This window comes from Alosa pseudoharengus, unplaced genomic scaffold (genome assembly GCF_046254945.1).
Source record: "Alosa pseudoharengus isolate Yale_2024_CS ecotype anadromous, Long Island Sound unplaced genomic scaffold, YU_APseudo_1.1 YU_APseudo_1.1_scf_18, whole genome shotgun sequence".
Lineage (NCBI taxonomy): Eukaryota > Metazoa > Chordata > Actinopteri > Clupeiformes > Clupeidae > Alosa > Alosa pseudoharengus.
The window spans coordinates 9,434,297-9,455,641 of NW_027468650.1; the positions used below are offsets into that span (position 1 = coordinate 9,434,297).

The window sequence follows — 21,345 nt, forward strand, 5'->3', positions numbered from 1 at the left end:
GCCACTGAGTCCATTGTGGGAGGTTATTATTATTATCTGCTGAAGCGATTATCGGTGCCGCTCGCCATAAGGATTGTGGGAATGTTGCCTCTTAGCTCCCACTGGACTATTCAAAAGTCCAACTTCAGATTCTCTCCAGTTCCACTGACAGGGCCATTATGGGCATATGGTTGATACAAAATTAAATCTAAACATTGTGAGTGGAAATTGATGGCGAGGAAATAACTATCCTTTCGACAGGGAAAAATCTTGAGCTAAACCCTACCTGAAAGATGCTGGTGCATGTGTGTGTGTGTGTGTGTGTGTGTGTCTGTGTAATAAAGTACTAACTGGCTATGTCTGCAAGTGCTGTTTCTCCAAGAAGAATTTTCTGTGCTCTGCTTTGCATCATTCATTTGTAAGTAAAAGTGGAAGATATTCTCTGAGGTGAAAAGGAGAAGAAAGGAAAGACAGATGCATGGCAGAAGAACAATGTCCCCTGAAATAACCAGGGGGAGAAAACAACAGCTCTCAGGTCATTTATATTCTCCAGGAGCCAGGGCCGAATCTCCCAGCATCCTTCAGCTCCTCCAGCTGCAGATAGCCTCTGAATTATGAAGCCGATTGCAGCCTTGGCTTGGGTTGCCTAGCAACGGCCTATCAAGTGGAGCAGAGGCCCCGGCGATGGGGCTTGATAAGCAGGCTCCGATAAGAGGTGTGTGCTGATGGCCGAACGCTTATCTGAGCGATGTCAAAAAAAAAATAAAACGGGAAAAAAAAAAGAATGAAAGGAAGGAGAGAAAACAGCTGCTAACCCCCAACGGCTATTAGCACCCCAAACAGCATCTTGAGGTTTACACGGAAAAGTGTCACTGGCGCAAACAGAGTCCTTTCCAGAGGCCACAGAAGGACACAGATGTTCCTCTCTCACATGGCTGAGGCTGAGGTCTGTGCAAAGAGCCTTCCCACCCAAAAAATCATCTAGACAGAAAAAAAAGGTGTTTTGTTGTGGAGGTATTATGCGTGTGTCGGGCTAAAATATGAAAATGGCAGGTTGGCTAAAGTGTGCTCCTGGGTACTGTACTTAAGAATTTAAGAGCTGAATTAACCTTTGTTTTTAATTATGCTACCTGTGGTTTTAATTTGTGTTGTGTGGTTCTAATCATATTCCGGTTCCGGCGCCGACGTGAGTGGCAGCCTGCTTAGTAGCTCTGTGTCTTTTCTTAAATTTCCCCTTGGGGATCAATAAAGTATCTATCTATCTATCTGTCTATCTATCTATCTATCTATCTATCTAATTTCACAAATGCACCCTTGGTTTTGTCCAAAATGGTTTAATCGCTCTCTTTCTATGTTCGTGTGTGTGTGTGTGTGTGGTTGTGTGTGTGGTCTTGTTGCAGACGGTGTGTTTGGGAGGTGCCAGGCTTTCCCAGTGACCGAGGCATTCTCCTACGATGTCTCTCCCTCTGCCCTTCGCCAGCTCAGGTCCACCCTGCAGAAGCTGGCCCACAGAGGTAAGGTCCATACTCAACTCTTCACATGTCCACCTAAATCTGCCTAAATATAGCCACTCGGTCTGTCAGCCTTTCTTTTCATAGATTTGTGTAACAAACTGTTCACCTGATGTCCATATGTTTTTCTACCTATATGATTGTTTATTATATTAATCATGACCTTGTTTCCTAGACTCACAGTTTCAAGTTGCAAGTTTCAGTGCTCCACCCTCATCTTGCCCATTGTTGGCAGCAAGCTCACCTGCAGGCATCTCTGCTTTGCACGTGTCTGTATCTCTCACTTTCTAAGCTGTACCCTTCAAAGTTTGAAGTTGCAGATTTGTGTTCAAACGGCCGCTTATGTTTACGCTTCCTCTAAAATGTTCTTAAACGTCTTCCCTTCTCTTCTCACCATATGAAGGTCATTATCACTCTCTTAACTTAGAGAGAAAGATTTGGAGTTTGGAGCCTCACACAGCCACCCAGAGTGGCCCCCGAGAGGGGTGGGGGGGGTGGGGGGGGAGGTGTGTAAGAGCCGCAGATGAGCCGCAGAGGAGCCGGCTCTCCCCCAGCCCCTCCATTGCGTTGCGGTACAGTGCCCAAGCGGGTACAGTCGGCACCTAATTGACTGGCGCTCGTACAGCAGGTTTCTCCCGTGCTAATTTTCCAAATGAGCGAGCGCACCGCCACCTGGGTAATTGCGTTAGGCGTGCACCCACCACCCCCCCCCCCCCCCCCCCCCCCAACCTGCCCGCTCGATCAGTGCACGCTGTCTAATTGGCTTGTTGGAGAGGGTCAGTGTGGAGGGGGAATAAATGTGGGGCGAGGTGGGGGCACGCAAGGCCAGTCTGAGAGGAATGAGGTGGACTCATCGCTACGCTACTGGTCATCAGCTCAGCCACGGCTCAGCGTAGCGTCACAGAGCAAATCACTGCTGAGGGCAGCAGAGGGGCTGACCTTAGAGTCCCTGCGGCCATGTTAATGCACAAGTTTACTCTCCTGACGAGCCACCACTCTCGCTTTGTGTTATACTCTGTTCTAGACGTGCATCATTGAGTGTTCATGGGGGGAATAGGGGGGGGTGGCATTTCATTTTCATTTCTCTCGCCGTCTGACTCATTGAATAAAATATCGAATTTGTGAAAGTACAGTGAGAAATAAAACTCGGAGTCCTCACCTCATCCCTTTGAGAAGCTGAGTACTTACTGTGGTGTGTTCATGTGCAGGTCACTGCGGTGACACTCACTAAACAACCTGTCTGCTCTCATCTCAATTAATTCCGGGGATTTTCACAGATTTAAAGTTTTTTTTTCTTACTCCATGGAGAATTAAGGCTTTCAGACTTCCTTAAAAACATTTTGGAGATGGGTTTCGAACTTTATGTGAATAGCATAGAATCTATTGACAGCACATTTTACCTTCTTTATGAATACACTTATTCTCTTATAAAAAAAAGCCCTCTATTCAGCCTTCTACAGAGAGAGGCTATTAGATGTGCGGTTCAGCAGAGTTGGAATAACCACATGTATGCCGTATGTATCTCTGTTTTCTAAACATGACTCACCCTCTTGTTAGGGAGAAAATAGATGTTCTTTTAAGACCAACATCTAGTTTCCTGTTTGAAAAAATACCACTGCACAAACACGTAAATAATTGAACAGAAAGACTTGTTGCACATCAAATCTCCCCTTTAATTTATGGGAGAAATTCTACAAATGACATTCTATTCCATGTACCTGAACCATCAGATGTCAGCAGGTCTTAAAAGGTCGCGCACAATCTGCATTCCATATGGAACCTGGAGAACTCTGTGGACATGAGTGGTCGTTCTCAGAACCAAATTGGACCCTCCTAAAAAAGAGTCCTTAAAAGCGAAGTACACAAACACACGTCCAGTACTGTCTGGAGTGCTGCTGACCCAACTCCTGTCGGGCCGAAGGGGCTGGGGGTGCAGGGGTGTAGGGGGCCGAATTACAACTCAATTTGATCCAGACTCCTTGGTCTCGGCTCCTTTTTGTACTGCGGTGGCGGCGCAGCTCCCTGCCTGCCTGACGAGACGAGACGAGACGAGACGAGGGGGGAGATGAAAGACCCCATGATGAAAGGTAGCACTCATCCAGGCACGCCGACGCTGAGAGAGAGAGAGAGAGAGAGAGGGAGGGATGGAGAAACATCTGAGAGAGGAGGAGAGATGGAAGGGCTTTCAGGTCTCGGTGTAGACGTTGATGCCATTACTGCCGTGGACACTGAGTTTCTCTCTCTCTCTCTCTCCTCATCACGTCCACACACGCACACACACATACACACACACACACACACTCACTCACACGCACACACACACACACACACACACAAACACACACACACACACATACACACACTCACACACACACACACACACACACACACACACACACACACACACACACACACACACACACACACACACACACACACACACACACACTCACTCACACGCACATACACACACACACACACACACACACACACACACTCATGGGTTTGTGCTCAGAGTGACAAGGCTGGGGACACGTGCTTGCTTTACCTGTCTATGATGTCACCACATCTCTCTCATCCTGTTTCTTCTACTCTCTCCCGCGCACCCTGTCAACATCTCTTTTGCTCTCAGATGTGTGACTAATGTAAAAACATCCTGTAACGTTCCTGCTCGTCTGTGTGAGTGTTTCTGTGCTGTGTGTGTGTCTGTGTGTGTGTGTGTGTGTGTCTGTGTGTGTGTGTGTGTAAGATAGGAATATTTAATGGGGAAGCTCATTAGCTGATTAGATGCAACTTGAGCTTTCATCAGAATTTCTCTGCTTTTATCATCACGTCAAAATAGTAATCTTTTTCAAATCTTTTTATTTATATATTTTTAGAAGTTGACAGAGTTGGAAATTGGCAGTAAGAACAGTGGAATGAGGATGATCTTACAACATAATACATTATCTAAAGAAAAGTCTTCAAAAGACATTTTCAAAAGAGTTCATTATGTATGTTTCCTTCCTTTCACTCTTGTGGCACAGGTGATTGCAACCTGTGGTCATCAGATCTCTTTGCCTGGCAGTTACACCGAGCGGCAGCTAGGGGGCAGCAGCCACCTGCCGCACTGATAGGACCGTGGGGGCCCTTATTTTTAATTGGCGTCAGAGGCTACTCTAAAGCTTGATCTTTGCTAACAGGCATAAATGCGAGTTGAAAACCATGAAAAATACGCCGCCATCTTTGGGGAAAATGACCAACATGGTAATGAATATTAGAGGCTGCGCGAGACGGCGGATTTATTCCAATTACCTCGGCGAAATAAAGAGCGAGGGATCAGGAGGAGAAGGAAGAGGAGACGCGAGGAGGATGTGAGGATGAGAGGAGAGCGGCCATGCTTAATTCCTCCACCTCTCTCCTCTGGGCCACTGGGGGTTGCGATGACTCCCTTCTCACTCCCATTGTGCCTTACAGAGAAGCCACTGTGCTGGACAATGTGCTATAAAAATACTTTTACTTTTAGTGCATTACACTGTTACATCACCCCTGTGCTGCCTTTTGTTTGTTTCTGGGTAGGTTGTTTTGTTTGGGGAGGTTTGTCGGTCTAAATGCCAGCGTTGGGTCCTCAAGTCTGTGTAAAGTGTGCTTTTGGGCTGCATTTGACCATCCGGCCTGGCTCAGCATATAAATCAGTCTGACAGAGAGAGCAGGACGAGGGGAGACAGGAGAGGGGTTATGGTGAGGCAGGAGAGGAGAGGGGACACGGAGGGAGAGGGGGAACAATTGATGGGGAGAACAGAGAGAGAGAGTGTGTGTGTGTGTGTGAGGGAAAGTAAAGCTGTGTGTTATCTCTGGATGTATCTACAGCAGCCATCACCACATCACATTTTATTCTTATCAGCCCCACGGGCTTCTGTCATGTCCCAGACATCACAGCGATATGTCTCTCTCAGCCGCTGCTAAGATGAGGTGATTGAGAATGCTATACTGTAACCCACCCACCCAGCACACACATACACACACACACACACACACACACACACACACACACACACACACACACACACACACACACACACACACACACACACCTCAAGGTTTTGACGTGTGGACGCACAAACACACACAACTCAAATTTAGCCGCGGAGAAGAGAAGACATCAATTGCATCGATTCACAATCCCCCTTTATCTTGTGTCTGAGTAGCCGAAGAAATCATGCAATTTTCGCCCACCGCACAACACCAATGTCATTAGATCAATGGCATTGACTCGGAAGGAGAGGCTTTCTCCCTTTTTGTCTCCTCCACTGCATTTGGACTCTCCCTCCCCCCTCACACACACAGGCACACAGGCACACACACGCACACTGTGAGAATGACTGTAGTAGTCGGCGATAAGGTTTTTTTAGTCTGTCTCCCTCGGCGACACACCTTGAGTGCAAAGCGCCGCCGCCACCACGCAAATGACTTTCGTATTAGACACAGCCGACGCCACCATTATGTCTGCTGTACTCGTGGCGCTCTGCAGTCACCAGTGCCTTGAAATCCGCTAGTGTGTGTGTGTGTCTGTGTGTGTGTGTGTGTGTGTGTGTGTGTGATTGTTTTAAGGTTATTACAGAGAGACAGCCTTTGATTGCCATGGAGGAGGAAGTAAACGCTCTCTGAGACAACGAGAGAGAGAGAGAGAGAGAGAGAGAGAGCGCGAGAGAGAGAGAGAGATTGGAAGGCTAAGACAGAGATGTGAAGATGTCACCAAATAAGTAGGCAGAACAGAACCCAGGGTACTAGAGACACTGAACAGAACCCAGGGTACTAGAGACAAGAGCCAAACAAGAAGAACGATTGAGAACAAGAACATGGAAAATGAAGAGAGTAAAAAAAGGGGGAAGAAGGGTGGTGGTGAGGAGTGGTAGACGGAGAGAGAGAGATGGACAGATGGATAGATGGAGAGAGAGAAGGTGGACTAATGAGCATGCAGAAGCTTCTTAAGTGCTCCTTAAGACTCCTCTGTGTCAGGCTGATGAGCTGAGAGCTCACGCGGGCTCACACACAGGATTACGGCGGCCATGTCTAGGCATCAGGAGCCCTAGCTTAGCGCCATGTCAACCCCCCCTTCCCTCCCATGTGACAAGGTGCATTTGGACAAACCAGTATAGATCAATGAGAGGGAATAGTCAGATAATATTACATCTAGGTAATATGTGTAAAGGTACACATATTTATACAGAACCTTGTAGGTTCAGGACATCAGGTTCAATAAAGATGTGTATGGAATGTACAGAATGCAGTCTTAAACAGCAATCAACAGTAGGCTTTTTTGTGTGCAAACCATGTTTTAAATTTGAGTTGCCAAACAAACATATTAAGTGGCGGACCATATGTCAGTTAGTTAATTAATGTTAAAAAAAAAAAAACATTTGACACCTTTTCAGAATTCTATTCCTGCTGATATGTGTTGAGCATCAGTAATATTGTCAGTAAATGTTAGGCGAGCAGTACTTGCAGGCTTACCGTGCTGAAAATTAACCAAACTGTGACTTTAACACTGAGATGTGTACCAATTACTGAATTGTGATTTTTGTGTTACACCCTAAATCTAGATAGATAGTTTTACGTGGTATTAGTGTTAATACAATTCAAGTCACATAACATTGGTCCTGTTGTGAATGTAACTATATATCTAATTCAGAATGTTTCACTGGGTGATTTCTTTATTATCGAGATATGACACAAGGTCAACAACCGTGCTTGAAGGGTTTTCAGATGGGAATCAAATAGGACAAGCTATTTCCACTGGGATCACAATGAATGGTGTTCTAGGGCCTGCACATGTATGACCGAGTGTCCATAGCTCCTGACTGAGAGGCCCGCTGCTTGACGAAAGGGTATCTGTGTCCGCAACATGGCCAATGTTCATAGACCATACGATAGACATCATTCCATTTCTTTTCCCTCCCTGACTCTCTCTCTCTCTCTCTCTCTCTCTCTCTCTTTCTCCCTCTCTCTCTCCCTCCATATCTCTGGAGGGCTGTATATATTCACCTTGATTCAGGTAGATGATGAGTGCTCATTGAAGCCCAGTGAAGAAGACTAATCCAGCCTGACATCTACATTAGCACCAAAGGCATGTGTGTGTCTGTATGTGCATGTTGGGGGGAGTGGGGGGTTTGTGTGTGTGTGTGTGTGTGTGTGTGTGTGTGTGTGAGAGAGTGTGTGTGTGTGCGTGCGTGCGTGTCTGTATGTGTGTGTGTGAGAGAGTCAGACTTAAGCGATGACCAAGAACACCCACTCCATCACTTCAGCACCAGTGATCATTGTCTTCTCCTCTAACCACCTGCGTGTTTGTGCAAGTGCACATGAGTGTGAGTGTGTAGAGGTGTGTGTCTGTGTGTGGGTGGGTGGGTGGTTGGGTGTTGGGTGGGTTTGAGTGTGTGTGTGTGGGGGGGGGTGCCTTTAAAAGATGGAAGGTCATTGACCAAGAACACACTACATCACTTCAGCCTCACTGCTTGTGGTGCACTATTTAGACCACCTGTGTGTTGTGTAAGTGCATGAGAGAGAGAGAGAGAAAGAGAGAGAGAGAGAGGGGGGGGGGGAGGAAGGGAAACAGGCATCACTCACATCCTAACATATGCTGCACTGAGTGAGGGTTTTGTTGTTCAGCCGTCTGCATTGTCCACCAGCTCCCTGCCGTCCCTGGCACCGCTGGGCCGTGCTGTGGAGAAGCAGACCTGGGCTTTCTGGACAGATGTGAGGAGTGAGCGTGACAGCAGAACTCTGCTCAGACTTCTCCCTGACAGAAGGCTCCATGATTTTTTTCCTTTTCCTTCCTTTTTTTTTTATCCGTCACCTACCCTTGCCTGGAAAGCGAGCCAACCTGACTACACACACATACACACACACACACAAGCAGTGAGATGTATAGGTGTTGAGAGTGTGATGCATAGAGAGGTGGTGTGGCTGTTATCGCTGTCTGATCCTGTCGACTGGATCTGGCGGCGTCCCAGAATGCACCTCTTCTGTCTTCCACCTCCAGTTATCTCACCGGAGAAACTGGCATCAGCAGCAGTGCTCTATTCTCTGCTGCCAAAGTCACTCAGCACACACACACACACAACGACACACACAACGACACACAGACACACAGAGACACACACACATACACACACACACACACACAGACACACACACACACAAACTCGACAACAGCATGCCCACTCTTGTGGATATACCGTAGAAATACACACGCTCATACATATTAATGCGTACTCAGACAAACGCAGACACACCCATATGCACTTACACCCCCTGGACTCTTGTATCTGCAGCATATTTCTGTTCATGTGTATATACTTTGCTGTGTGCTCTCTCATTCGGCCTGCCTGATAGGCTATCTCACCTAGAACTGGCCCTCTGTGGCAGCCGAAGCAGCACAACAGGCATATCGTTCCTGTCCCATGACATTAGTGTGTGTGTGCCTTTAGAAAATGCCCCCTGGACTGTAGCCGTTCTTCATGAGGACGAGTGGTGATCTGATGGCAGACATGCACTGCAGTAGGAAACCCACCAAGAAACAAAGCAAAACACAAAACAAGACATAACCGCCCATTTCACTAAAATGATGCCATTTATGCCCCCTCCTGAAGGAAATGGATGTAAAATGGCCTGTCATTCGCCAACACAGTGCTGTCTGCAAGCGAATCCCCACTACACCCACCACACACACACACACACACACACACAATATCAAATTATTGTCTCTGGCTCTTCACAAGTTGTAACCGAACATCATAGAAAAATAAAAATCTGCATCGCCAGAAGAATCGAAGAGAGAAAAAAAATAGACAGCCTGTTGCGGTGCCATCTTTGTCAGAGCTGGAGGGCCTCTCTGGAGCCTGAGCTCACTGTCTCTCTCTCGCAAACACACACACACACACACACACACACACACACACACATACACACATACACACACACACACCCAACTCAGCGGCACCGCACTGTCAGACTGAAGCCCCAGCGAGATGCGCACCAGAACGTTTTTTTTTTCCGCTCCACAATCTGAAGGTCAGATACAGGCGGCGTGTGGGAGGCATAATGCTTCAGAGCATGTCAGGAGATGTGTCATGACAATGTGTATGTGTACGCGTTTAAAGTAAATGAAATGCTTTTTCGTTTGTTTGTCTGTTTGGGGAACATGGGGGAAGAAAAGCAGTGCGCTTTCACCGAATCGTCTACCATACAAAAGATAAAGGTTCACACGCACAAGATTTTATCTCAGCACTATCGGAGGAGTGTTTAGGTCTTTGTGGCCAGATTGTAGAGTTGTTTGAGTTCTGTCTGAACATCTGACAAGGTAAAATCTTGAGTTCAATTTTGTTTTAAAATGTAGCAAACTTTCCAGCACAACACTTTCCTCCTACACCCCCACCCCCCACCCCCGGCTACTAATTGAGCCAACATCTGCTTAAATGGACAGGGAAAGGCTTTATTGTCTTGTTTGCAATAAATTATTTTCAACAAAGGCACTTAATTCTGTGGTTAAATGATTCACTCACCCACCTTTCACGTCGGTCAGGATAAAACCATTAGACAAGGCAGACCGCATCTGCATTTAAAAAAACACACACAGATAAAACGCGGCTGAGCAGCCATACAATGATCTAATGGAGGCTGAATATTGAGAAATTTCTAGCACTTTTCTCTCTCTTTATCTTTCTGTCTGTTTCTCTTGCTCTCCATCATTGCCCCTCCTTCCCCCCTTTTATCTCTCTCTCTCTCTCTCTCTCTCTCTCTCTCTCTCTCTCTCTCTCTCTCTCTATCAGTCATAGAGAGACCACAGTGTGAGCGGAAGTCTCACAGCCTCAAGGTCCCGCCATTAATGGCGAGGCACTAATTAACAGAAGCACATTACCGGAGACACCATCCCGCTTTTAACAAGCCAGACCCCTGCTTAGGGAGATGGATGCTGCCCTTTCATGATGTGTGTGTGTTTGTGTGCATATGTTTGTGTATGTATGAGCTCTCTGTCTGTGTGCGTACATGTCTGTGTGTAGCAGTGTGAGTTTGTGCAGGTCCACAGCCATACTGATATTAACTATCTCCTGAGCAGAGGAGGCGAGACCAGGGGACTTTAGGCGAATGCCACCTGACTATGTTCGGTAAAGCGCTGAGGGAGCTTGAATCTCCTCCCTACTGTAGGTCGCTCCGTTTGTTTATTTACCCAGTTATTCCGTCCATCCCAGGCACAGCAGCTTGGAGAATTCTTCTGCGCCCCCTTCTCCTACTCCTCCTCCTCTTCCACCTCCTCCTCCTCCTCCTCCACCTCCACCTCTTCCTTCTCCTCCTCCACTCAAAGCTGTTAAATGACAGCAGGAACTGAACAGAAAGCTGAGAAACAGGAGTCTGCTGCTGCATTGCCGGTCAGAGATGTGGACAGGCACCCTTCTTCTCCCACAAGTGGGCGGTGGTAGTGTAGTGGTTAAGGAGCTGGGCTAGCGTGCAGTAGCCTGAAAGTTGTCGGTTCAATTCCCGGCTTCCACCGTTGTGCCCTTGAGCAAGGCACTTAACAACCAAGTTGCTCCGGGGACAATGTGATCCCTTGTAATATAGCTGACATATGTAAGTCACTTTGGTCAAGAAGTGTCTGCTAAATGTAATGTAATAATAATAATAAATAATAATAACAAGTGGAGACATTCTATACTGAATATCTGCACAGATCCTATTGGCTAGACTACAGTTAGTTTGCTACACATATCTCATGTTGAGGCTTTACATGGGGGTCACCCACTAACCCACCCTCATCTCCTCAATTCTGCCCACTGACCCCCCGACCAGACGATGCTCGCATTCTATAGCAGCCATACATAACAGGACGTGCATGGCAATCATCTTGCCACTGCTGGCTGCCATTGTTCGAGGCTGGAAACCTCTTGCACCTCATTCGGCTCGGTGTCACGGGACACATCACTGATGAGATTGACACCATTTGGAAGCCCTCATCTGGACTATGTGCAAATGCATTAGCATCGTTGGACGCGTGGGAGACGTGGCGGGCTAATGAGGTTGCGTCCATCTCTGGCGTTCCGCGGCTGTTGCCATGAGAACGCTCCGACTGTGATTGACGGCATTCTCTCCGTTCCTCTCTAACCAGGTGCGATGACCCTTCCACTCTGACTGGATAGACATTTATCTGAAGTATTTCTCATTCCCAGAATATCCCATTAATTATCGTATGCTGGGATGGCCGGCATGGGTCCTCATGGAGGCCCCTGGTTAAAGCACTTCCATGGTTGTATCCGCCAGCTCAGTGGAGTATGGCAGAGATGCAGGGTTGCTGTCTGATAAAGGGGTGCCTTTCTGGGCATACCTCCGCCCCATCTGTCCCTGGCATTCCCGCTGCCCAGCACTCCTCGTTGCTCTGGGTCGTCCCTAAAGCACCCTGCGCCAGCGTCTTCGGGTGAGCCAGGGGCACCGGGGGCGTGCTTGAGCAGATTCCTATCGGCATGCATTGCCACGGCAACCCCCAAAGGGGCAATGGAATCCGAATGCTACGTGTGGAGGGACACAATCCACTGAGCAGCTACAGTTTACAACACAAAGCATTTTTTCCATCTTCATTTTTGCCTAATTAATTGGCACATTACACAGATGTTGGAATGCATCAAGTACAACATATGCATCTCTCTTCTCATCTCATCTCTAATTCTTCAGAATAGTATCAGAATAGTACATGCAGCATAAGATGCAAAGTTGCCCTGTAGATGCAGCATAAGATGCGAAGATTCCATGTAGATGCAAACACAAATATACATATGTTTTCCACCCACCCACATATGTTTGCACAAAGTCAAAATATAATGAGATCCACTGAAGTATTGTGTGGCTAAGCTTAGGTTGGAAAAGCCTGTTTGTTTGAGTCAGTTGCTGTCCTTGACCTGCGTTGAATTCACCTAAGTATGTGCTGTGCTGTGTGGATAGCATTGTGGGTAGCATCCACACAACCCCCAGAGCCCCCAGAGCAAAAGAACGATAAGATATACTTTATTGTTCCTTAGGGAAATTTGTCTTGGATCCATATGTTGCACACATAAATGCCTTCACAGTACAATAAAAACAAACTACATATAGACAACACAACTGTAAATATACTGCACACACCCCATAGTAAACACCTTGGAACCATTGCACAACCTCTACAGCCTCAAGCAGCATTATGTAAAAGTTTGATAGACTTTGGCACAAATGAGTTTTTAAAACGAGTTGAGTTTACAGTGGGGGGCTCTGTAGCGTTTGCCAGAGGGCAAAAGCCCCTATTCTGTGTAGAAGATGGGTTGGTCCTTCCTCCCCGTCACCTTCATGGCAGTGTGTAACAGATGGGCGAGCTTAGTTTTTAGTTGCGTGGTGAGGTTGCCAAACCATGCGGACATCCCATATCTGACTAGTGCAGACTGGTAAAATAAAATCATAATCCTCTGGTCCACACCATACACTCTGAGTCTGCGTAAAAAAGTAGAAAGTCTTTGCTGTAGACGAGAACACAAACGCTCAACAAGGACCTTCCATTTGAAGATGTCGTCCAAGTGAATGCCGAGAGCAGACCTGATTGATTACTATGACTACTGCAATTACTACGACTATGACCCCCCACTGACCTTGTGTTCAGAACCATCTTCTTAGTTTTTACACCACGGCACGTTTTCTATTTCTGAGAAATAGACGGGAGGCAATTGAGTCTTCGCTGTGTCAAATAACGTGTCCTCCATCTCTGCAGGTTACACGTGGCAGGACGACACCACCCAACAGGTTATCACCAAGGAGCTGGCCAAGCTGCCCAAGATCCCCCTCCGACACCTGGAGGCGTCCTTCGCCGACTTCCCCGGCACTTCAAGGTGACTGGTCACAAAAGTCATTCCGAGGCTGATTGTAATGGTGTTATAATGACAAAGTGACAGTAGACATTGAGAATACCACTGAGAAGTGTGATGACAGTCATGATAGGATGACCCTGATAGGTGTGGAAGGCAATACTACAGATTGCATTGTGTGTTCTGGGGCAGATAGGTCACATGAGATAGTCATAGCATCTGTTGTCCAGCCCTGGACCTTATTGTGAATGTGTTCTTATGATATGCCTTTGTCTGATACACTACAGAAGGAAAATGTACACAATCATGCACATGCATGATTCACATGCACATTCATGATTTGGGGCTTCATGTTTGGGCAAGTGACTGTGCACCGTACCTGCACGTACTGGCAAAGGAACACATTGAATGTATTGCGTATGTGTTTGACCAGTGTTCATGTGTGCTGCCCTGCAGAGCCAAGGCTCCACCTCCTGATGCCAACAGGAAGCTGAAACTGGAGGAGGCGGAGCTCAACAAGTCACTCCAGAAGCACCTGCAGGATCTGGGCTTCCTGCCTCCGACTAGTTCCCAGTCCCTGTCCCCTGAGGGCTCCCTCCGGCAGGTAAGACACCTGAGCCGTACACGCACACATACATACATACACACGCACGCACGCACGCACGCACGCACGCACGCACGCACGCACGCATGCACACACGCACACACACACACACACACACACACACACACACACACACACACACACAGCCACTGAACAGGTCTCTATCAGTATATGCCCACAAATGGGCTCATCCACTATTTTTTATTTACAGTAGTATTATTATTGTTAACATTCTATATCTACTCTATGCAAGTAGTACTTATTGCTGCACTAACAATATCCTAGTGGCACTTTACATTTATTGCACCTTGCAGTCGCTTTGGATAAAAGCCTCAGCTAAATGACTAAATGTAAATGTACAATATCATGTTGCTTTTGCCTGATAGAGCTACATCTAAAGAAGAGGTGTGCTGTTCAGCAGCAGTCGTGTACCTCTGATAGTAGAGCACGCAGCCAAAGTTCTACAGTGTAATGCGAGTTCCAGTGACAGCCTGAATAGTGAGTGATGACCAGCCATGAGTGTGCCACCCTGACCTTTACATGGCATACTGTGTTCAGCTTAGGCACATCTACTTTCTGTCAGACAATAAACCCCTAACGAAACAGCGACCAAAAAAAAGATCCGCAGCCTCAAAGGCACACACCCCCCCCATACCCCCCCCACACACACACACACACACTTCTTAACAGGGTCGTACCGGTCATTCATCCGCCGGTGTCACCGGAGCCTGTCATCTCAGCCCGTTGGCACCTCGAGCGTCATTAGCCACATAAAGGCCGGCCCCCAAGTTGAAGAGTTCACGTCCCTACACCCGTCAACCCCCCCCCCCCCACCCCTCCACTCCCCCCCCAGTGAATGAAGAGGTCCCACCGAGCTGCTTTTCTCGCCACTGCCCGGCATTGAGAGATGACAAATGACGGCGTCGTGAAAGCGCCCACCCTGCTGATCCAGTGTCAGCGGAGCCTCGTTATTCAGCGGCGGGGAGAATCACATTATCTTTTATTATCTCGCTCCATTGTAGGGACGGGGTGGCGCGCTTTACAGCGGCAGACGGCACTGTCAGCGCCACCGAGATGTATGAAGGACTGCTTAGATGCTTAATGTCCTTTATATTAAGCCATATATATTACGTTCCACTTGCCATTGCACTTCTCCGAGTTGAAAGCCCTCATCATCAATGGATAGCACACCACCACCCCTCTTGCACAACCCCCCCCCACACGCACTTTCTTTATGATCCATCTATACATGTTCCGAATGATTAGCTAGCCACTGGTGCACCAGATTCATTTTTTTTCCCTCCATCAAGGTGGCGGTGGTTTAGCATATAAAAGGTATAGAAATGGATTGGGAGGTGACATTATCCTTTTTTTTTCTTCTTCTTCTTGTTTGTAATTTCCATGTTCACCTTTTCTCAAGGGCAGCTATCACTCGTATCTGAAGACATTCATATCCAGGTCGAGTCTCGTCCGAGTCTCTTCGCCTGTCTTCGCTCTGTCTATCAAAAAACGCACCCGATGACCTCTTTACCTCGCTCCATCACCGCAGGCCCGATGCTCTCCTAATGCCCCTAAATGTTTCCTTAGGCAATTGTGTGAACTCAAATGCCCATGACCGTCAGGTAACGAGAGCCCCAATGGGTTTGTGTTACAGCTGAGTGGCGACCGATACCACCTCATCGAGTACGTCCAGCCCAACACGCAGGGGAAAGGCAAGACCACCGCCACCTTCTTCTCCTACCACGCTCCCAAGAAGACGCAGGGCCAGGGGCCGGTGGACGGAGTCGGGGTTGCCCCAGCTCCAGTGACCCCTCCTGCTGGGCAAGACCAGGAGCGGGCCAAGGCTCTGCTGAGGGAGCTGGAGGAGTACCTGGCTGGGGACGGGCCAGCGCGTCGGCCCGGGAGTCCCGCGGTCGGCGCCGGAGTCAGCGCTAGCGGGCGACCCCTGGGGAAGTTCCGGTATTTCAGCATGCTGAGGCCACTGGCCGCCGAGCGGCTCAAGTCGGCCGAAGCCAAGGCGGACCGGTTCGGCGGGAGGCTGACCTCGCAGAAGGTTCTGGAAGCCCCCAAGCCACCGCTGCCGAGGATCGACCGGCTTTTCTTCAAGGCCGCACCAAAGCCGCCAGCGGCCCCCAAAGAGCCTCTGAGCTTGGTGGATGGTACGCAGTTATCACACGTCACTTTCAACATCAGTTCCTTCACAAATTCAGACTTAAATTCATACACAAATTCAGACTTAAAATTATATACAAATTCAGACTTAAATTCTGCTTATAACTCCATCAACATTACCATCCTCCTTGCTTTCTCTCCTCTCGTCCCTCACACCTCCTCCAGAGAAGTTCATCCAGAACGTGGTGAAACAGCTGGGCCGGAAGAGTGTCAACATCGACGCCATGAGCCCCAAAGACCTGGACCAGCTCTCCGACATCATCGCCGAGGCCCTGCAGGTGGTGGACGGTGTTGGACCCCAGGTCAGTCGGCAGAGGGGTCGCGAGGTCACCGCAGATAAGGGGGCGGCCGCCGAAGATGAGGACGAGGATGGGCGCGAAGGCGAGAGCGAGGCGAAGAGGGACCCAGAGCTTGAGGCTTCTTCGAGGGCAGATCGGCCTGACACTTTGAAGAAGGAGACTGTACCTCAAGGTATGTGTGCAGTACAGCACCAGGCACGGTTTCATTGTGAAGTTTCCGATCTGTGAAGACACTTTGTTGAGGCTTTCTGACAATTTCTGAATAACTCATAAAAAAAAAAACATCAGCATTGTATTTTTCCTTTTTTTTTAAAAAAAATTTGTGAAAAATGTTTATTGAATAACTCAGTGGAGTAAAGATTTTGGATGTCGCTTGGTCTTGTTCTGTGAAGTTTTAAGATTTTGGGTGGGGCTGGGGGAGGGAGAGAGTTTTTTCATAAAGGATATAATAAACGACATGGTTCCCTGGCATCACAGTTTGAGGGAATGGATTGTTATGTATCTCTCGCTGCGTTGGACTCATTTTTCCCACTGATTTTGTTTTTGTTTACAGCGCAACAGACAAAAGTAGCAAACTCCAACTCTGATGACAAGGTAATTCACTGGCATTGTGATGTACCCACTCAAAGAGACAAAACACACACACACACACACACACACACACACACACTCAAATATAGATGCACACAAACACTTAGAGGAGAAGATTCTAGACAGTCTTTTCTGTCATTTAAAATAAATTGAGGCTCTGATTCGTGGGTGAAATTTAGTCTGGCTTCCCATCGTTTCCTTTTTTCACACTCAGCGCCTGTCTTTAACGCAGCCCAGGGTATAAGGAAACAGCAGACTGCAGACGTTATAGCATCGCCATTTGTGATGCCAAAACAGACACATGCATAATCATTAGAAATAAGTGGCACTCTCTTAACATTTGATGGGCTGTCTGGGATTGTGTTTGCCAGAAGGGCGGGTGGATTATTGTATTATTATTGAGTTTTAAGGCTTTTTGACAAAGCCACAGAGCACAGTGTGAACCAGCACCCTGATGTTGCTTAAACCACTGAAATATGTTTTTGTTGAATTTTGTCTGTCCAACATTCCTCTCTTGTGCTAATTTAGCACACTTGTACAGGTGTTGGTAAAGATTATGCTGCTGAACAAAATAAAATAAAGCATTTTATGTTCTGCACCCCCCCCCCTATCATTTGCATGGAAACGAAATAGTTCAACAGCACTTGTCGGCCGAATGCGATCTCATTAGATTAGATTATACATGTAGCTTAGTTGATAGTTACAGTACATGTGCTCCTGTCCACGTCTGTCGTGCAGGACGGTGGTTTTATCAAGCAGCTGTTGGAGTACCTTGACCAGACCACGGACCCTGGCGCCTTCTCACCGGACACTCCGCCAGACGTGCCCGTGCTGGGCGAGCCTGCCAACCTGCGGGAGCCCGTGGCGCCGGGCAGAGTGTCCGTGGAGAACGTTCAGAGCAAGACCACCCAGACGCACCTGGACGTGCCGCAGAAGAAGAAGGAGAAGAAGAAGAAGGAGGAGGAGGAGGAAGAGGAGGTGCTGGCGGCGGCCAACCCGCTGGACCGCTTGGACCTGCTCGGGGAGGCCGAAGTGGAGCAGTGGATGCAGGGCGCTGGAGCGCCGGACCTGGGGCTGCTGTCCGAGCCCCAGAAGAAGGACATGGGGTCGCAGCGGGCGGAGGACATGGGGTCGCAGCGGGCGGAGGACATGGGGTCGCAGCGGGCGGAGGAGAGGGAGGTGCAGCGGAAGAGGCTGAGGGTGGAGGAGGAGCTGACGCTGGGGGTGGCCACCTACACCATCCCGGAGAAGGATGCAGACTTTGGCTACATCATCACGGAGGAGTGAGTATACTTACCTATCACGTCTGAGAATACTTACCGTCTGAGAACTCTTACACTTGTATGAAGTAGCTACCATCTTATGGAAGATAATATTAAATATCGCATTTAGCAAAAAGGACAGACAATATTGTAGTTAATACTAAGAATATCCCCAGAAACCTTATATACATTTATGATGTAGAGGGAAAATATTGTAAGGAGACATAAAAGTATGAGTTGTCCCTCCTTGTCTGACTCAAACTGAGGCTCAAGGCTCAATTTAGTGTTCTCTCCCATTGCAGTTAATGTTCGCAAATGATTCTGAACTCCAACCTGTGTTTTCACTTATAATTCATACCACGTTGAATGGAATGGTGTGTGGGTGGGAACTGACAAGTGTTCAGACACATTTTATCCTACCACTGAGACCAAAAAATACAAAACAAAAAAAATAGTTGGTTGACGTACACAGAGAAGAAAGGCATTCAACACCTGAAAGGCATGCACAGAAAGCAAGCAACAGTGGGAGAGAGAGAAAGAGAGAAAGAGACAGAATGCAAAGAAAGATAATGCAATATAGAGAGAGAGAGAGAGGGAGGTGGGGCGAGAGACACAGAGAGACAGATGCTTTCAGGCCGTCCGCTGGTTATTAGCGTTTTAATTCCGCTGATAGTGATTCACTCGGCGGGCACATTAGCGGCCGTGCGTCGGCACATTAGCGTCAGCGACGGGCGCGGCGGCTGTCCGAGGCTTGCGGGCACGGTGGGCTTGGTGGGCACGGTGCCGCTGGCAGCCTGGCACTGATACGTTTCTCACGGTGAGCCTCGCGTGTGTCTGGCCCGCGGCCAACTTCCAAATCCCCTCCTTTTCTCCCTTATCAGCGGAAGTGTCACCTCTCTGTCCCTCACCTGGCAAAAGGAGAGCCAGTGTGTTTGATGCACACACACACACACACACACACACACCACTGACACACACACACACACACACACACACACACACACCACTGACACACACACACACACACACACACACACACCACTGACACACACACACACACACACACACACACACACACACACACACACACACACACACACACCACTGACACACACACACACACACACCACTGACACACACACACACACACACACACACACACCACTGACACACACACACACACACACACACACACACACACACACACACACACACACACACCACTGACACACACACACACACACACACACACACACACCACTGACACACACACACACACACACACACACACACACACACACACACACACACACACACACCACTGACACACACACACACACACACACACACACACACACACACACACACACACACACCACTGACACACACACACACCACTGACACACACACACACACACACACACACACACACACACACACACACACCACTGACACACACACACACACACACACACACACCACTGACACACACACACACACACACACACACACACACACACACACACACACACCACTGACACACACACACACACACACACACACACCACTGACACACACACACACACACACACACACACACCACTGACACACACACACACACACACACACACACACACACACACACACACACACACACACACACACACACCACTGACACACACACACACACACACACACACACACACACACACACACACACACACCACTGACACACACACACACCACTGACACACACACACACACACACACACACACACACACACACACACACACACACACCGATCCGTTTCAACAGGTACATCTAAAACACTAAGCCACACACAGACGTGAAGACTTCAGACATTTATCATTTTCTCTCTGTCTCTCGTTCTTTTTTTCTCTTTTCTCTCTCCCTCTCTCTCTGTGCAGCCTCCCTTCCCTCCCTCCCTCCCTCCCTCTCTCTCTCTCTCTCTCCCTCCCTCCCTCTCTCCCTCCCTCATGTCTTTAGTAAGCAGAGGATGTATTCGTCTCCTGAGTCTGCCTGAACACCTCATTCCTCCTCTCCACTAACTTGCCCACCTGACATCTCATGACTTTGTGTGTGTGTGTTTGTGTGTGTGTGTGTGTGTGTGTGTGTGTGTGTGTGTGTGTGTGTGTGTGTGTGTGTTTGTTGAAAAGTATATCCACAGGGAAAAGCACTAACATCAACAACCCAGTCACTTCAGCCGCTCTCTGGTGACTAGTCTCATTGGAAAGCCTCCTCGACGTGTCCAGAATCACTTAGAGCAATCTTTAACTTTCAAACTCCACTGCAGAGCACAGATCCAGGTGCAAATGTACACACCTGCACACGCACGCACACACACACACACACACACACACACACACACACACACACACACACACACACTTACCTTACTGATTAGATGGATTCTAACAGCAGACATGCACGTACACACCACTGATTCTCCACCTCGCCTTGGCTTCCTGACTTCCTGAATCCACCTGAACATTCAAATGTAATTCCTGTCACACACACGCTTACCAGTCAACACTGGCGCAGGGTTTCTTTCACACAGACTGTCAATGCCACATAGCAGCCTGAGTCTTCCATACACACAATTATTCCTCCTGACTTGCCACCCGGCTGTACAAAAAAAATATATTGAAGATCACGCATGATCAGCCAGATTTATTTTTAATGCATTTTATGGATCTGTCAAGCGTATGTACGGTATGATCTGGTCTCGCATTATTCAGCCGATGATATGGGAATGTGTGTCTTTATGCGCAGGATTAAACTTTGGAATGGTCTCCGTGCTCACGTAAAGCTTCCGGGTGTCATCAAGTAATCTGTGTTTTTTTTTTTTTTTTTTTTTGTCAATTCCATTTACACCTTCGATGTGCGTGTTTGTTTGCATGTGTGTGGGTCTGTCTGTCAAACATCACTGTAGCTCAGACCCATTAAACCTGACATTGATTCCATTTACACCTTATTTTCTCTCTCTCTTACCATCTCTCTCTCTCTCTTTCTCTCTCTCTCGCTTTCTATTTTAACTATGTGTGTGTATGTAT

General features: G+C 48.0%; 1 protein-coding gene across 1 annotated transcript in view; it reads left to right on the forward strand.

Annotated features, from left to right (window-relative positions):
- Window positions 1-663: 663 nt before the first annotated feature.
- The window catches only part of ptprn2 (protein tyrosine phosphatase receptor type N2), a 158,882-nt gene continuing 138,200 nt past the window's right edge, over window positions 664-21,345 (forward strand). Inside the window, exons 1-9 of the mRNA XM_076291430.1 lie at window positions 664-694; window positions 1,380-1,493; window positions 13,249-13,366; window positions 13,799-13,946; window positions 15,601-15,963; window positions 16,018-16,105; window positions 16,284-16,510; window positions 17,747-17,962; window positions 18,050-18,291. Of these exons, the coding sequence (XP_076147545.1) occupies window positions 664-694; window positions 1,380-1,493; window positions 13,249-13,366; window positions 13,799-13,946; window positions 15,601-15,963; window positions 16,018-16,105; window positions 16,284-16,510; window positions 17,747-17,962; window positions 18,050-18,291 (1,547 nt within the window). The remainder of the gene's footprint in view (window positions 695-1,379; window positions 1,494-13,248; window positions 13,367-13,798; window positions 13,947-15,600; window positions 15,964-16,017; window positions 16,106-16,283; window positions 16,511-17,746; window positions 17,963-18,049; window positions 18,292-21,345) is intronic.